The sequence below is a fragment of the Pithys albifrons genome, chromosome 1, assembly GCF_047495875.1.
Source record: "Pithys albifrons albifrons isolate INPA30051 chromosome 1, PitAlb_v1, whole genome shotgun sequence".
NCBI classification, from domain to species: domain Eukaryota; kingdom Metazoa; phylum Chordata; class Aves; order Passeriformes; family Thamnophilidae; genus Pithys; species Pithys albifrons.
In genome coordinates this window covers 31,831,416-31,849,340 of record NC_092458.1, presented here as the reverse complement: position 1 = coordinate 31,849,340, position 17,925 = coordinate 31,831,416, and the positions used below count along the sequence as shown (strand labels likewise).

The 17,925-nt window shown below is 38.9% G+C and overlaps 1 protein-coding gene across 5 annotated transcripts in view; it reads right to left on the bottom strand.

Moving 5' to 3' along the window:
- The window catches only part of FGF14 (fibroblast growth factor 14), a 423,741-nt gene that overhangs the window by 134,283 nt on the left and 271,533 nt on the right, over window positions 1-17,925 (bottom strand). Inside the window, exon 1 of one of the 5 annotated variants that reach the window (XM_071548823.1) lies at window positions 15,925-15,989. The exons of 3 other annotated variants lie outside the window; for them this stretch is intronic. Coding sequence is in view for 1 of the 2 variants with exons in the window: in XM_071548806.1 (XP_071404907.1) it covers window positions 15,099-15,291 (193 nt within the window). In the remaining variant the exon portion in view is untranslated. Of the gene's footprint in view, window positions 1-15,098; window positions 15,891-15,924; window positions 15,990-17,925 lie in introns of those variants that run through there. One more of the 5 variants, XM_071548806.1, reaches the window with a different exon arrangement.

Genomic DNA, 17,925 nt, shown 5'->3' with positions numbered 1-17,925 from the left:
AAGTCTACAGAAACACATGGTAATACTTAAACCTTCCCTGCAGAACACATCTGAAGGGGAGCAAACCCTCTGCCTTTGTGACACTCAACTACAGCATTCCAGAAGATAAATTACTTCCCTGTTGATATCTGTCTTCTGCAGTCCCTTGAAGAAGCAAGTTTATGAGATTCTTTAACAGCAAAAAGCATACTGCACAAAGATCTAGCTCCCAAACAATGTGTGCAGGTAACAATAGTGTACAGCTGCCACAGATATTAAACTAGTCAATTGGTGTCTAAAATCAGCATGTGGATGTGACAAAATGGATAAAGTCAACCTCAATGGGATAGAGTTTATGTCTTTGTTTAACAAAAAATGCTTCTAAGAGAGTGAAGAGATTCTTTTTTGCTTTGATGATCTGTCTAGCAAATATTCAAAACCAGAGGATGAAACAGATTCTCCTCTGCTGTGCAGTAAACATCTTTTCACCTCATCCACCAAGAATGAACCTCCAGCTCTGCAACTATCCTGCAAAGACCATCAGTCCACACCTCCAACTCCTCCCTGATAAAGTCCTGGCATTGGTAATAAACAACTGTCACCTCCTATCTGACAACGACAGTGTATTTTGAAAGAGCTTTCCAGATGGAACTACACAGAAAATAATGTTCCCATTGTGAAATATTTTTTTCAGGATAAAACCCAGAACAAAGGTTTCTTCAAGAAAAATTAAAAAGAAAGGAAAAATATTACCAGGGTTACTCACTCACACAGGAGTAACTAGTAACCTGGCAATAAATGCAGATTCAGGTTAAAGGCTTTTTGTCTGCATCAAAGCAAGTAGGAAATCAAGACTCGAAATGTCCACACAGTTGGAAAGTACTCAAGCCACAGAACTGCTTTTTATACCCTGGGCTTTAAGAATAATAATAATAAAAAAAATTCTTCAGCCTTAGAACACTTTTCCAGCAGAAATTTTAACAAAACTATTATGTTTTGATTGCAGCTTGGCATTTGGCCAAACCTGACAGACCAAGGAAACAGTTTCAGGCAAAATCAAAATATCAGACGAACACCTCTACCAGAAGGTCAGAAAAAAAATGTAGTTCATCTGTCTGGGGAGAAGGATCACATGTGAATATTTCACTTTACTCTTGCTCACCACAGAATATTTGATTAATTCTTTTCTCCTTTCCCTGATGATGATATAGAGTCCCAAAGAACTGCTTCAATGCAATTAAAGTTACAAGCATGAAAACAAAGAAAAATGCAACTGAACATAGCACAACAGAAGGTCACTTGAACAGGTCACAAAATAATTATCCAGATCTCTTATTCATTAGGGAAGAGTTTCATTACTGCTACAACAGCAATAGACAATCTCAATATTAGCACACACACAGGTGTGCACAGGTGACTTACCACTGTCATTAGTCCTTTGTCATTATGTGAAAGAACAAACCCCTACAAAGCTTATGTTCAGCTGCAAAAAATAAACCCTTAAATAAAGCTAATTTCTTAAAACAACTCACTTTGCTAAACCAGGTACCCCACTTATCTCTGCTTGCTTAGAACAATGACTGAAACTTTGTAACCTACACAGCTCTTGCTGTTAAACCTCATGCTTTGCTGTGCTTCCATATCTGAAGCATGGCAGGTTTGCTTACATGTAATAGTGCAACTCCTCAAAGAATGCAAGCTAAAAGACCAAGGCCATGTACTGAAACCTATCTGGATACCAAACATCACTTATTTTTGTAGGTACCCAGTAAAACTTTTACCAACAGAATGATTTTAGTTATATTTTAAATAAATTCTGATTCTTTATGAGATAAATAATAGTTTGATCCTTATTGTGGGTTTTGTTGGGGTGGGTGTCTGGGTTTTTCAGTGTTTTTTTTTAAAGTTCCCATTCAAATGAAACCTTCCAGCATTTATTACTAATAGGCCACAGCACTTTAACAAATCCACAGGTATCATTTCTTATACTCGAAGTGTAGAGGAAATTAAGGCAGATATATTTTTGATTCATATATCTTCTATGGGGCTACTTCTCCTAGGCTTATTGTCTGGTCAGTCTCGCTAGTTCCAGTGGAGGACTCAGAATGAGGACCAAGTTCTGCAGCTTCATTTGCTAAAATGAAAAACTCAGTCTTGAGAGGTTTTTGTAACTTCTGCACATACAAAAATTAGCAAAATGGAATCAAAAATCTCTGATTATCTTTACCAAAATCTGTACATAAATTGGTTATGATCACTAACAGGTTTCAAACTTGCAGGCCCAGAACCAACAGGCTATATTTTATTTTCTCTTTACAGAATTGAAACTAATTCCAACTATCTGCCTACTATTTTAGTAGTAGAAAGATTTAAGAAAAATAAGTTCAGTGAAATATACTGGGGATTCAGGGATAGGCCTGAAGTTCACCCACAGTACAGCGTGACTTTGTTGACAGTTTCACTCCACTGACTGAAATGACATAATTGCTGTCAGGTAGTTGGTTGTCACAAACCAACTGTTACTCCCCTTAGTTGTGTTTTAATGTGTGAAACTGCGGGATTGTGGCAGATATAAGGCATTACAGGAACAACTAAATAAAAGTTAAAGTCTGAATAATTCACATAACAGTACTCTTTGAATAAGTCTGGTATACCCACTATAAATTTTTAGATGGAACAAGATATGTATAGCTCATTTGTTTGAGTTTCCCCCCCTTCCATCTCCCTCCTTGGGTAATCAGGTGTTTTACCAATATGGTAAATCAGGATGTGTCTGTCAAAATAGGCTTTGACTGGAAATGCTGTTCTCACAAAATAGAAAATATGGCATGCTTCACAGTGAAAAACTCCACAAACCTAAATGTTGGTTTGTTTTCCCAGATGACAGTACAGTCATTTTCTGCACAGATTTGTTTAATAAGTTGTTGGTATTACTATTACTCTGATTTTCAAGCTGAAGCTTTTAAGCAGCCAGAGCAGTTTCCAATGCCCTGCTTTGTCCTTCTGTTAAGAGCTGCTTAGGGAGCAGACAACAAACGACTACTGCTTTCTCTATTTTGGGGTTTTGAGCAGTCTCAAGGTGCAGGCCTAAGACATCATGCCTTCCAGTAGTCTGAGCTTCATCACAGCACAGATAAGGATAACTATGGCCTTGTCTACATTACAGAGTCATATTCTTCTCAAGAGTCCCAGTGCTCAGCATGCATACAAATACTTGGAGCAACCTTAACATTTAATATCATAACTGATTTACATGTGATATGCATCTACAACTTCATCTTGTTGCTAGGATAGTCAAAAGAATTTCTTCTTCCCTTCTACCACCTTTTTCTAATTTAATTTGCAGACACATAGTAACCCAAGTGATATATAAGCACTATGATATGTTTCAATGCTCCCAGTGAAGCAAGAGGTGAGATCCAGTGCCAGCTGATCTTACTGTAATGACTGAGCTACAGCCTCATAGGTTTTATTTCAGCCTTATATTCACAATGATGAAGGATGGCAGCACAAACCCCTGTGATTCCAAATGGCAGGACTGAGCAACTGCAAGTTGAGATGGTTGGAAAACAATCCTGTTCCCTTTCAAAAGCATTTCTGCTGAAGTTTACAGGCAAAGGGGATGGGAAAGGGATTTCAGAGCTATAGAAATCCAAAACTGTATAATTATCATGTTACTTAGGAAGGAAAAACAAAAAAAAACAAAAAAAAAAAAAACCCAAACCAAACCAAAACAACAACCAAAAAAAAAAAAAAAGGAAGAAAGGAAAAAAGCCTTCACAGGGATAAAAATTCAACCTAATAACCAAATGGAGGCACTCAGGACTCTCCGAGCTGTCAACATATTAAAGCCACTGTGCAAGACATTGCTGATACTATGGCAGAAGTGAAGAAACATTTTTTTCACCTCCTACACAGCTATGACATATCTCTAAAAAGAACTCAGTATGCCATAATCTATCGGACTCAGGATGTGAGTTGCACCATTAGTCCTCTGGTGTCACATCCGAACAGCTCTGGAAAATAAACTGCAAACACCCAAATTGTTCCTATGTAATCTGAAAATCAATTGGAACAAATACCATATAAACTCATACACAAGCAAAATATAAACAGGTAGAATAAAAGTAAGTAGTAAATAGTTAAAGACTGTTTCTACATCAGGTCTTGTTTGTTGTGGTTTGGGTCATCCTTGATACAATATCTAAATATCTAAAAAGAAACAAAAATTTTTTGCTGCTTCAGGCTCCAAATGTAGATGGCTTCTCTACTCTAATGAGGAACTACAGTTCTGAAGTTAATCATACTACTTATATTTAAAATCCAAAGATACTACTTCAAACAACTCCTGTTACGTCCTGGATGGATGCTAATAACTAAAAATCCTAAAATCACATTGTCTTTACAATTCTGTTTAACCTAAAAGTATAGTCAGGTTGCTCAGGTGCATTCAGCTTATCCTTTCCATACCTTAACATGGCTGAAATTTCTGAAAGTTTAGCCAAAATTTGCAGTGAATGCTTTTGGGAAAACATCATCATCAATTTACTACTAATGCATTCGCCACAACTACTTATACTCAACCCTGTACTACTTATACCTGAACACTTGTTAGCAAAGACTAGAAAACAGGCTAATTTTCCTTATATCTCTCCCTGTAGTTAAAAAAAATTTCAACTGGGAAAATAAAAATAATAATATTGTGTAACATTGGTAACAAACTGACAAAATTATCCTTAAGAACCTCTAAGCATAAACATTTTTTAAGATGAAGTTCACTATGTTCCTCATACTTTTGCCACTCAGGCTGCTTAAACCATTTTTGGCTACTATTATTTGAACTCTGAAAGTTGAGAGTTTTAGTACATCAGATCCTGAATAGTTGACTGTGTATCTAAGACAAACTTTGAATGCAACTTGCTTACTGATATCCAATGACCTAGAAACCTATCCCAAAAACTCAACAGAAATGTTTACTTATGACAACAGTTAATTTCAGTTATTATGTTTGCAACATAAACCACTGGTAAACAGGGTGATGATGGATTGACTGACTGATTGATTGAATTACACCAAATATGATAAGTGGCCCTGAGATGACTATTGGCTTGATCGAGCCACTGTCATCATAACCATTAGATACAGATAAATATTCATACCTGAATGTTACTAGTTAGCAGCCATCAGTGTCATAATTTATATAAATCTGAGCCATCAACTCATTTTGATTTATTTACAACCATATTTTCTTTTGCTGACTTTACATAGAAATTAGAATAGAATATTTTTGTACAGAGCAGTATACATAAATTTTACAAAGATTCCCAAAATCATTGTGTATAACATCAAAAGGTCTGGTTTTAGGGTAGAAACATTAGAACGTTGTGGTTATTTGGCACATATATGCTACTTAGACAACAGAATTTAATTAATGAATTTAAACCTCCAGAAGTGCTAAAATACTACATTTCTTAGTTGTATCCAAATTGTCAATTTGGGGACATCTGACCTTAAGAGTTGGAATTAAAAAAAATTTATCTCCTTTTCCTTAAATATTTCCTCAAAAAATCATTACTGAGGCTCTATGGAACCAGGTCTTTAATTTGTTTTAGCAAAAGCCTGTGGACACAGAAACAGAATGACAGCTATTTCTACTTTGTCAGAAAACTAAAATATAAATGCAAGCAATAATGAAGTGGGGTTTATCAATCTAATGCCTGGAAGAGTTCAGCCATACACTAATCTCTGCACAAAACCATCTTCAGGGGGAAAAATAAAAGATATGTAAACATAATAGGTTCTCAGAATCCAGACTGTTATTTTAAGTAAGCGAAAACTATTCTAATAAGGAATTTAAAAGTACTGTCCTCATTTTCTCATTTTTGTGAAAAAGATATAAGTAATACATGCACCAGACTCTGTTTGGAGTTTGTGATAAATACTAAATTTGATTACCGAAATAAAGGTAACTTAGATAAAAAAATAACTTGCTTAGTAGTGAAAACTGATGATATATATTTTTCAATATCAATTTTCTAATGAGTACCTTAGGATAAACATATAATTTTTAAGTCCTTAAAACACACACAAGCTAAGTTCAATAGCACTCAGCTGAGATCAATCCCCCAACTTTTTAGCCCCAGGCATAGTTTTCTATTAAAAAATTCTAAAGTATCCTGTACTATTTTATAATTATACCCACCTCTTGGCACAGTCATGATCCCAGACAATTGATAAGATAATGAAAAGGTACTACTAGCAGGAGGAATCCTTTATTAATTTATAGTGTGTCCTTACACAAGAAAAGGGGTACATAACCATACTTAGGTCTTCATCCTGTAATCATACCTCTGCTTGCTTAAGGGCAAGCATGGGTAATCTTCAGGACTGGTGCCACAACTGCACCTCCAGGTACAAGCCTGACCAGACCTCTGATAAGACAAGACTTGCAGTGAACACAAGGGGAGATTTGTTACATTCCAAAAGGCTGCAGCAAAGACCTTCCTACCACGCAAATTTCTTTCTAGGTTCACAGAAGGAGTCAATAGTTGATGGAATCTTATTTTTGTTGGTTTAAATAACACAGTTTAAAAAGGTGTTTGGAACAAAATATTACACATTTCGTGTGTCTTTGTTCTGATTACAAAGATGGAACTGTACTGATTGCACAGCGAGAAAAGTGAAAAGAGAATATAGCAGAATGAAGTTTAAGAGCTCATTTATTCAATAGTCGCTGGTATACAGATTACAGTGGCAAATTTTTTCAACTCATCAGAATTTCATATGTAGAGATACACACCACTAATTAAGGTAGAGGAATTCAAGTCTGCTATACATAAACTACATAGATGAAAATAAGAGGAATATCTTACTCTGGAATACTCACAGTGCATAAAGCAGTGTGTGAAAAACTGAACACTCAGTAAATGCTGAAAGATTTTGGAACAAACTATAATCCATGAACTAGAGAGTTTAGGCTGCAAGGAAGAATGATTGGAACACGTTTGTTCTCCACCACATGTATGAACAAATGAATTTGTTATAAGATTGTTCCTAAAAACAAATGAAGAAAAAACAATCATGGATTAAAACAAAAACAAATGCAAATATCTATATTCTTTGTATTCTAGCAAACACTATTCTTTATGAATTAACAATAAACTTTACACACACTGTTTTGATCACAAAAATTAAGTCCACTGCTATATGAAGAAATCTGTTTCAGATTTGGAAAGACAATGTAAGACTCATACTGAAATAGACTTCACTGTCTCATTATAGAACATACTTTTAAAAGAAGAACACTAACATAATCTTAGCATTATAGATATGCAATGTTTTAACTTAAGTAGGTATATATAAGCCATAAATTTAGTACTTATATGATCACAGAAGACTGAAGTTAACAGTTACTTTTCAAAGATATCCCTCCTTCACACTACAAAAAATATTACAATAGAAGCATAGTAACTTTACTACACTGCACCCCACCCTTGCTCTAGTTTTAAATGGTAAATAGGGAAGTGAGCCTCTGCCTAACACTCAGGAAGCGCAAATTCTTATCAAAACCAAACTAGAAATACCTTTAATGCATTATTGCATTAAGGGAGACCATGGTACCAGCTCCCACTTCTAGGCTCATAGTTCCACAAGAATCTTCACTGCAAAGAAACCTGCTCACCTTTTCTTAAGCCTGACATATCTGCTCTGTGCTGAGTGACTTTGAAATTCAGTAGCAAAAATGCCTTGAGGCTTGAAAAGTCCTATTTCATTAGGACATGAAATTCTACTCATGTTTACCTGTACAATGAACCATTAGAAAATGCAGACTAATTTTAAAAAAATCAGTTCTTTCTTTTTCTTTCTTTCTTTTTCTTTCTTTCTTTCTTTCTTTCTTTCTTTCTTTCTTTCTTTCTTTCTTTCTTTCTTTCTTTCTTTCTTTCTTTCTTTCTTTCTTTCTTTCTTTCTTTCTTTCTTTCTCTTTCTCTCTTTCTCTCTTTCTCTCTTTCTTTCTTTCTTTCTTTCTTTCTTTCTTTCTTTCTTTCTTTCTTTCTTTCTTTCTCTCTCTCTTTCTTTCTCTCTCTTTCTTTCTCTCCTTTCTTCCTTCCTTCCATTTGCATTTCTTAAAATAACACTGGAATTAGACTAACAACGAAAGCTAGATGCTTCCAGGAGCCAACCTTCACAGTACTAAAGGTGAAGCACCAGAAGCTACACTTTGTGTCTTAGTTACATCTTGGAGTTTGCAAAATAAAGCCAAAAGGGCAGGCTTTACAATGGAAATGATAGTTAATTGTGAGTGACTTTTTATTTTTACAGGTTTTTTAAATTAACTTCAGAGAGAACAGGCTGTGTGGTTGTGTTTCACAAAACTGAATTATTCTTACATGGAACAAAATGTTTGTTATAGTATTTTAAATAAATGTTGAGTTCCATCCTTTTTGCTGAATACTGCCAATCAACTGTCCAATCTTGGTACAATTTGGAGCAGTTCTATAGCACAGTAACTCCAATGCCTTTCAAAAATTCTACACCTGTGCAAGGGATTACAACCAAGACCAAAGATGTAATTAAATTGTTTAATTTAGTTAAAACTTGGGGATTATATTTTATATCCTTGAAAAAGGATATTTACATTCTTATTTCAGTCAACTTTCTCTAGGTTCATTTATGAAAATCTGAAATACAGAAAAAACAATATCATGTTTATTAGCTTCTACAAAATGGCAACCGTAACACCCTGAGATCCTGAAAACCTTGAGGGAACAAGGTTTCTGCATTTTTTTCAACATGTATTTAAATTTTATGCAGAGCTTTTATCATTTACTTTTTCCAATCTTATACTAGGTTTCCTTTGAAATACAAAAATTCTCCATCTGTTTTGGTTATATATTTATTTATAGAAATACAAATTTAAGTAATGTCACCTGTTGCTGAAATCACCTATAGTTTATAACATAGAATCAGAACTTGAGAGTTCTGGATTCTACTCCTGCCAATCTTTAACTTGATGTAAATATATACTCCTAAATCCTGGCATTAAAAGCAGTTAGTTTCTTCCTTGGCACCAGGAAAGCATATGTTTCCTCATTTTCAGTCCCATAGGGAAATGATTTGTAATATCTACACTTGATCTCAGCAGGTTTTTTGTATTTCTATAATTGCAATAAAACACTAAAACCCTAATGCATAGAAATGTTATCGTCTACAATAAAATGGAAGTAGGTTGCTGATTTTTAATCATAATAAAGGAAACTCAGAGCTTTATTAATTTCCTAATCCTTTTCTAACAGGGAATGTAGTATGACATATTCTTTCTATTTTCACACCATTCAGTGCATGGCAGAGCATAAGATCTAAGTTAATAACTCCTGAAAACAAGAATGCACCAGTTTCCAAGGGTTTCAGAAAAAGCAGAGTAAGAGTACGTGCCACTGGAGTACATCTTCCTGTCTATCACTAACTGTAATATTTGCCTAAGGTAGAAAGGACCTTAACATATGACCAAACAAGAGAGACCTCTGTTTACTCATGAAAATGGGGATACACAGTTGTGTTTCTTCAAAACTATCCTTATAATCTAAATCAAAAAGCTTCAACAGAAAATTTTCTGTAGCAAACTTTTTGACTGTTAGATCTATATTAAAATTAATTACTTCTGTTTATAAACTACTGACTTGAAAACTAATCATTCAAAACAAGTTTTAAGCCCTGAATTTTTTAGTTCAAATTAGACCTTGAAACATCAAAAAAATCACATCCGCTAACAGATTATATATTGTTAGAAGACAGAATTGTCTGTAAATACAGTATAGAAGCCTGACCTCACCTGTAACTCGATTACCATGAATCAGAAACCACCTGTACTGCAATATCCCTTAATATCTCCATTAATCAGATAATTTAGTTTTACAATATATTTAATAACACAATAATGGGTATTCCTCACATGAGAAAAGACTATATGTGGATAGAAACTGCCTGAACTTTAGAGATCCAGAAGATCATTCAAGATTGAAGAGTTCCTTTTTTAAAGAGTTAAATCTCCAATTACTAAGTAAAGATATTGAAAAGCAATGTTTGTATATAGCAAAAGTGAAATTTGTGTTCCTCTGATTTCACACAACCTTCAGATATACAAACTTCTTGAGGTAAATAAATGCAAAGCAATACTGATCAGGAAGAGAGAACTGACCAAAAAAAAAAAAGAAAACAAAACAAAAAAACACCCGCCCACCAAATAAAAAACCCCCAACCAAACAAAAAAAACAAACCCCAAAACCAATAACACCAAACAAACCAAATAATAGCTGTGAAGCCTTTGAGAAATTTTAAAATCTTAATTTGCAACTAACACCAAACTTAGAATATTTAGAAATAAGTTAAAATACTGCTCTCTGAAGTTATCTGATTTCTACTTTTAGCAGACCATTTTAAGATAAACAATAGTTAAGTTTTTCTACTTTCCTTACATTAAAATCAGAGGTATTCTGAGATAATAGTGATAGAGCATTAAATGCCCACTATTCTATCATTCCTGTTTGAGATATTTCTAAAATCAATAGTCCCTAAAATTATGTTACCATTTTCAAAATATTTTTCCCCATTTTCTCTCAAAACCACTCATTCATCACTTTTAGAGCCACCAAGACCAGTTTAGAATAAAAACTACATTCCAGCCATTACTGCATTTCTTTTAAAAACTTCCCTTAGTAAGCACAGGACTTATGTGAAATACTGAATGCATGGGAAAGCAAGCTTGACACTGGGTCTAGCAAATCATGTTTCCAAAAATATTTTTTTAAATATGCTTGGAATATTTCACATGAGCTACACAGTTCCAGTTAGTGATGATCATGCAGTTTTTGAACAGGCTAACAGCAATGAAGGAAAAAAAACCCAATAATTCCTTATATAGACTGTGAAGACTGTGTTTATAGTTCCAAAAGGATTGTGGGTTAATCAATCTCATTTGAAGAAAAGAAATGAAAAATAAGCAGCATCAGTTCAACACCCAGAGAAATAGACAGTCTTGCATCCAGGCAATGCAGGAGCACTGGGCTTTAGTGAACTGCCAAGCAGAATTAATGCTAAGGACAGTCACACAGGAAAGCACAACTACAGGTTTTGTTCTGCTGAAACTTTGACCAAGCCAGATCATCCAGTGCTGGAGCTAAATGGTGGGGGTTTGATGTGGGTTCTTAGGCTTTGGGAAACCAGTCATTTGCACATACATGCACAGATCTCCATTTCAGTTACACTTCATGCCACAAGTAGGAGAACTAGAAAGTACCTAGGGCACTATGTATGTTGGGAATTATCTTATGTCTGAGATTGTGGGCCACTCCCACGTCTGCTGAAAAACATTAGCCGATCTACTGTGGAATTTTCAGAAAATGCTTCCTTTGGAGAATTAAATTACCTTTGTAGATGCAGTAAAATCTAATCAGTGCATTTTCTGAGCATGTTCCCTAGGTCTCTCTTTCTTGTAAATATTAATGTACAAAATCAGAGGCCAAGTCATTCCAAAATTCATACACTCTACATACATATTTGGAAGGCTTAATGTCATATTAGCACATAGAAACAGTAAACACCACACATTAATACATTTAAATGTTGAGTATTTTTTGGTAGAATACTCTCAAGGGACCTAATTAACCAAATGAAGATTTTTCAGATTAGCAAAGAAGCTAGATATGTAGAAGAAAGTATAGGTTAAAATGTCTGAATTTTGCACTAGTGAGAAGCATATGTTTTAATCTCTGCTCTCCGTAGATGCATGAGGTGAAGAAGTAGCATTACCACAGATTAGGTAAGTTTATTTCACATGAAGCCAGAATCTTGTCTCTGAACTCTCCTATTTGTGATTATATTAACATAAATTAAACCATTATAACTAAACAACCTCTAATCCAGGAGAGGATGATTCATAATTGATTGATGTCTGCATCTGATCAGGCAAGATCTTGGCTTTATGGCTATCTGGACCTTAATGACAGTGATTTCTTCATCAGATGACAGGCAGAATAAAATAAAAATGAGATAAATTTGAAATATCATAATACTAAACAATATGAATCAAAGATGTCCAGAAAAGATGTCCACTCAGTAGGTTATCAGGCAAGTCTCCCAGAGAAAACATTTTTCTAGCTTAATTCATTAATCAACATTTTAGTAAAGCTGTTTAAAACTATCATGGTATCTATCATTAGAGCAAATATATAAGTAAATACAAATATTACTCTTTACCCTAAATGAGCTCTTGGAGGTATCTTTAATGCTACCCTTCCTAAATGTTAGTCTCCAAAGCACACTTCTGTTGATATTTTAGTATGCCCCTAAAGGAAGGACCATCAACAGAAAATTTGTCACAATGACAGAAAAATCCTCTTCAGGGCATACATGATTGTAACATTTTATGTATTCATAATAACTTCATTTGTTCTCAAATAAATCCCACTGAACAAGAACAGTACTAACAGACATTTTTTAGGGAAGAGTGTAAAAATGAAGAATATTTTTTATTAAATTGGCTACCATATTGGTATGTGTGCATTTATTGTGTATATCTATTTACTTAAGTCACATACACATGTATGTACAAGAGTAAATGTGTGTTTTTAATTGAAAAAGCAGCATCACTAGTTTTCATTGTCTATTTAAAAAAATGGGAAGACAGTTATTTTTCATATGTAAGTATAAAGCAAAACAGTTGTTTATATTCCATGGAAAACACAGTCTAGCTTTTACCATTCTATATAGCAAATACTTTAAATATACTTCTACTCTTCCTTTGAATTGTATGAGAATGCTACAGATGGCTTGCAACATCTCAATTAGCTCATTTTTCACAATGCTCTTGTGACACTATATCATTTACACAAGGTTTATTTGTCAATATCCCATAGCATGTTTCTGACAACAGATGTTTTGAAATTCATCCTATTTTGCTCGGCAAAGATTTATTTTAATGGATTTGACAGTATGATTTCAGTGAAGAATTCACTGGCCATTTAACTAAGTTTAGGAAAACTAAAAAGACATTTTGATAAATGTTCATTTATCAGATGACTGTTATTAAATGTTATTTAAAAGACATTGAAAAATTTTCATAAAACAAGGCACTCTGATAAACATTCATTTTTTAACTCTTATAATGTATTTTGAAGCAATCAGCCCTAGAAAATGTGGTTTGTTAGGTTGGGTTTTTTTCCCAAAATGATCAGTCATTCGAAATTATTATGCATAAAATGTTTAAGTAATGACTCTGGGTTGAATATTTCTCCAGTTTCCTTCTTAAACAGCATGCAACTTTGAATCCACAGGTACTCCATGTATCACTTTGTGCATCTAGAACACACATAGTAAAAGACATGATACTAGTTTTTTCAGAAGCAATTCTTATGGATGAACAGTAATTGAGAACTTAACGTAAATCAATAGCTAAATATTGCCATGTCTCAGTATGAAGGGTTCTTAGAGAAAATAAACTCTTGATACTGTAGACTTCACTGGTGAATAGCCCTTGTTCGGCTTATTCATACTGAAGTCTTCTGTATCAGTAGTACAGGTTAACAGCAGTTATATTCTAATCCAGAACATCACAAAGTGCCTCATAAAAAATGAATAAAAGAAAAAGGATGAATTCACAAGTCTCTTTAAAGCCCCTTCTTACCTAAGGGAATGTCTGGCAATTCAGTGTTGTGACATAGTCATCTCGTCCTCAAACAGTAATAAAGTCAAATACAGAGTTTCCCCCAAAATAGGACTGCACAGGTGGTCTAGCACAATTGTTCAGTTAGCAAATCCCCATGAACTTGTCTTCATGAATCAATCTCACTTATAAAAGTCCACCATCATAAAGCAAATACTCTAGTTTGTTTAAGCACACGCACAGGCTGCTTAAAAAAAGCCACCATAGATTTTCCCACTGACACGCTCTTGCTCATCTTCCCTATATCATTGTACTACCTAAAAATGGCAAGACATTGCTTGCATTTGGAGTTACAATAAATAATTTCACTGTAAGAAAGCCATGTGAAAATAAAGTTGCATGGATTTTGTTGATTTATGCTTTTTCAAGTATGAGGCATGGAAAAGAGGCAGAAAGCATCAATCAGGACAATTCCCTGATTATGCTTCTTAAAATTATCTTCTGACCCAACCTAAAGAGGAGCTGTAGTATACATACCAAACCACAACACATGGTGGCATTCTCTAATGTAATAGAGGGTGGTTGATACTTTATAAATGACAGTAGGTATTAGCCATATTTCAAGTGATACTTAACATTTTCACTCTTCACGATATAATTCTTTTTTTCTAAAACTACTTGTTTCCTAAGGACAATTGCAAAGTAAGTCATCACCATTTCTGAATGCTGTTAAATAGCACAGAATTTTTTAAAATAGAGAAGTCATTGCAATATCTTTTGAGTCCTTTTATTTCTAGGGTTCTAACACAAAGTACTGAATAGAATGCAATCACCATGGTACCAGTTTGTCTCCGCTGACTACTAGTCATCTACCTGGAAGAACTGCCAGCAAAACCTGTTGGTCTGCATGGAGAGGCCCTGGCTGGAGATGGGCAACAGGCAAGTGGACCTGCACCTGAGCACCCGAAGGGATGTAGAGAAGCTCTCTCACAGCTGTTGGCTGTGCATCACCTCTGTACTGACTGGGAAGTCACCGGACAGCGCAGAGAGGGACCCTCCACTACGGCCAGGCTGCACTCGCCAAAGCCAGGTGGGTGGCTCAAGGAAGGGACTGGTGAACGACGGCCCCCAAACACCGGACACCCCAAGAGCTTTCCGCGCTGTGCGCTCTTTGTCCTTCAAAGAGAAACACGGGCGAGACGGGGACAAGCGGAGGGGCGGGCAGGGCTCTCGCTGCGCCGGCTGCCTCCCCCAAGGGGCTTCCTGCCCGCGGCACACTGTAGTGAGCAGCACTGGAGTTCCAGACCGGCTGGGCTCGCCGGCCGCGGCTCCTCGGGCAGCCGGAGCCACCGGCTGGCAGGAGCGGGGGCGGCGCCCAGCCCGGGAAGTTTCTCGCCACAGGTTGCCCCCTCCCGCCCGTCCCCCCGGGAGCCCGCGGGCGGGCCCGGACACAAGGACGCACCTTGGCGCCGCAACCGCCGCTTCTTGAGTCCGAAGATGCGGACCTTGGAGAAGATGTCCACTAGGTTGCCGTTGCAGAGCCCGCGGTTCTTGCTGGGGCTGTTCCGCCTCCTGCTGGCCGACGGCCGGTCCCAGTGCTGCTCCCTCGCCTGCCGCTTCTGGCGGATCAAGCCACTGGCGATGGCCGCTGCCATGGCTGCTGGCCGGATCGCCCACGCCGGGCAGAGGGGAGGCAGGCGGCGGGGCGCTCAGCCCCGGCGGGGACCCATCCCCGGAGGCGCGGGCGAGCGGGAGCTCCCTCCGGCCCGAGGGGCGGCTGCGGAGGGGCACCTCCACCCTGCAGCCGGCGACAGCTGCCGCCGCCGGGGGTCACTGCATGGGTGCCCCGCCGTCACCCTAGCCGTGTCCCGGTGCACGGGCACCTGTTCGGGCGGGTGTCGGCGGGCGGGCTGGTGCAGCGGCGCGGAGCGAGCAGGACTCGGGGCAGAGCCGCGCCCGGCCGGGTCGTGCCGGATCGGGTCGGGTCGGGTCGGGTCTGGCCGGCAGCTCTGCCTCCCGGGTCTGCCCTTCAGCCCCGTGCCGCCGCCGCCCGCTCGCCCGCCGCTGCCATCGCCGCGGCCGGGGCGGCTACCGCCGCCTCTTCCCGGCTCCCGCCTGATGATTGCCAAGTGCTTCAGAAATCAGCATCTGGAGAGAGCAATCTTCTTCTCCGGGGAGAGCTGTAATCACGGCTCCTCGGTCCCACCCCGCTCCAGCCTCCCCTACACATACGCGCGCACACACGCACACACATACACACACACACACACACACACAGAGGCACGCACCGCTGGAGCTTTTTTTTTGTCCTCCCCAAGGCGAGGGGCGGCGAGGGTACGGAGGGTGGAGAAGGAATGGGGGAAAGACAGAAGAATAAAGCAAAGCGGGGAGAGAGGCGGAGAAACGGGGTGTTGCTGATGCGGTTTTCTGGTGGGAACCAAGGGGTTCCCGGTGCATCCGCCTCCAGCTGCCTCTGCCCCCCCTCCCCCCCGTTAGGTTTCCGGATGGCTTCGTAAGGGGCTCCCTCCCCGGGGGGGGGAGGAGGGCGCTGCGCGCTGCCGGAGGGGCGTATGGCCCTCGCCGTTCTCCTCCGCCCGCCCCGGCACACCAAGGCACCCTCGCAGACACCCTCTCCCCAGCTCCCCAGCACCGACTCCCTGCCGGCCGTCCCTGCCGCCCCCAGCGGTGTCGGAGGCACCTGTCCCCGGCCCCAGGCCGGGCAAACAGTGGGGGCGCGGCAGGCGGGTGAGGTGGGACCGCGTTCCTCCAAGGGCACCCCGCTCCGCGGCAGCCCCTCTGCCGACGCCCGTCCGCCCTTCCGCGCCCCACAATCCGGGAATGGACGGGGCTTGGGGTGTAGTCTGGCGGGAGTGGGGTTTCCGCCGCACGGAAAGGTTTTAGAGCTATGAGGAAGAATCACATCTACGAGGGGGAGAGGACCTTGCACCCAAATACCGAAGGTAATACACAAGTCACCCACAAACAGACACAGCAGGTAAATTTATTGATGACCAGCACCATGTAAAATTCCAGGCTGTCTTCGAGGACTTGAAGAAGCACCAGCCAAATTCAGTAGACACAGAACGCCTAAGGAGGATCTGCCCTGAAGAGTTCACAAGAAACTACCATGTAAAATATGACATCTCACTTGTTTCCTTTCATCTTTTTCTCTTGGCTCTTCTCCCTTTTCAGATAAAGGCTCAAAGTTTTTCGGATTTACTTTCTGCAAGCCTAATGGTTAAACTTCCTGAAGTTGTAAATAGCCAGAGGGAACTAGAAGAAAGGAAGCAAGCAGCTATACAGAAAAAAAATTACAGTTATCCTATAAAGAAGGACAGTTTGCACGGGGGATTATTGTGTAATAAATATCTATTTTTATACTACTTTCAAAGTACTCTAATTTCTTATTAGATGGGTTTGCAAGGGTTTTTTTGTTGTCAGGTTTGTTTATTTGTTTGTTTTGAACAGGCTTGAAGGTGTACATGCCAATCCAGAATAATTGTTTGCAATACAGAACCCAGTATGTAAGAGTATGTTCTTGTTTCAGCAGAGGCTTCAGCATCTCTGATATTGACCATTTTTTTCCCTAAATCCTTTAATCTACAAAGCGCTATTTTTATACAGAGGGCAAAAGTGTATGGTGGGAACTCCAGTATACAGGGATTTTGTATTAATACTAGACCAACTAGGAACAGAACATGCACAATCGGATCTGGATAATACATTTTAATTCTATTTAAAAGTGTCTCTAAAGAGATTCAGCTAAGACTCATTGGATTTTCTATCTGGCAATTTTTACAGAGCAGCAATTTCCTTACAACGGTTACAATTGCCTTAACTAATGCAATTAGACAGAGAGGTGGTTATTTTTTAAATTTAAACTTCACTGTAGAATTTTTTCATACTGCTTTCTTTTTCCTTCCTTCTCAGAAGTGGACAAGACACAGTGTTGCCTTCCGTAAGATCCCTCAAGAGGCAAGCGCTCCTCCAAGAGTCGTCCCAGTGGGCCTCCCCCAGCCCCGGCCCTGGTCCCATCCACGGCAGCATTCCCCGCTCCTGTCCGTTTCTGCCTTCAGTACCATGGACAGCGGAGCAGAGAGCAGTCCTGAGTGGCACAGGCTATCCCGTGCCACCGCAAGTCAACTCGACTTGGCAGCTGGCTCCAAACAAAGGAATGAATGAGAGGGAGTAGGGCAAACAAAAGCCAGCCACCGCTATCTTTCATTTTCACAGGAATTTAGGAGTGAAATACATACATACAGCCCTAACATTCTAATGAGAAACTCTCC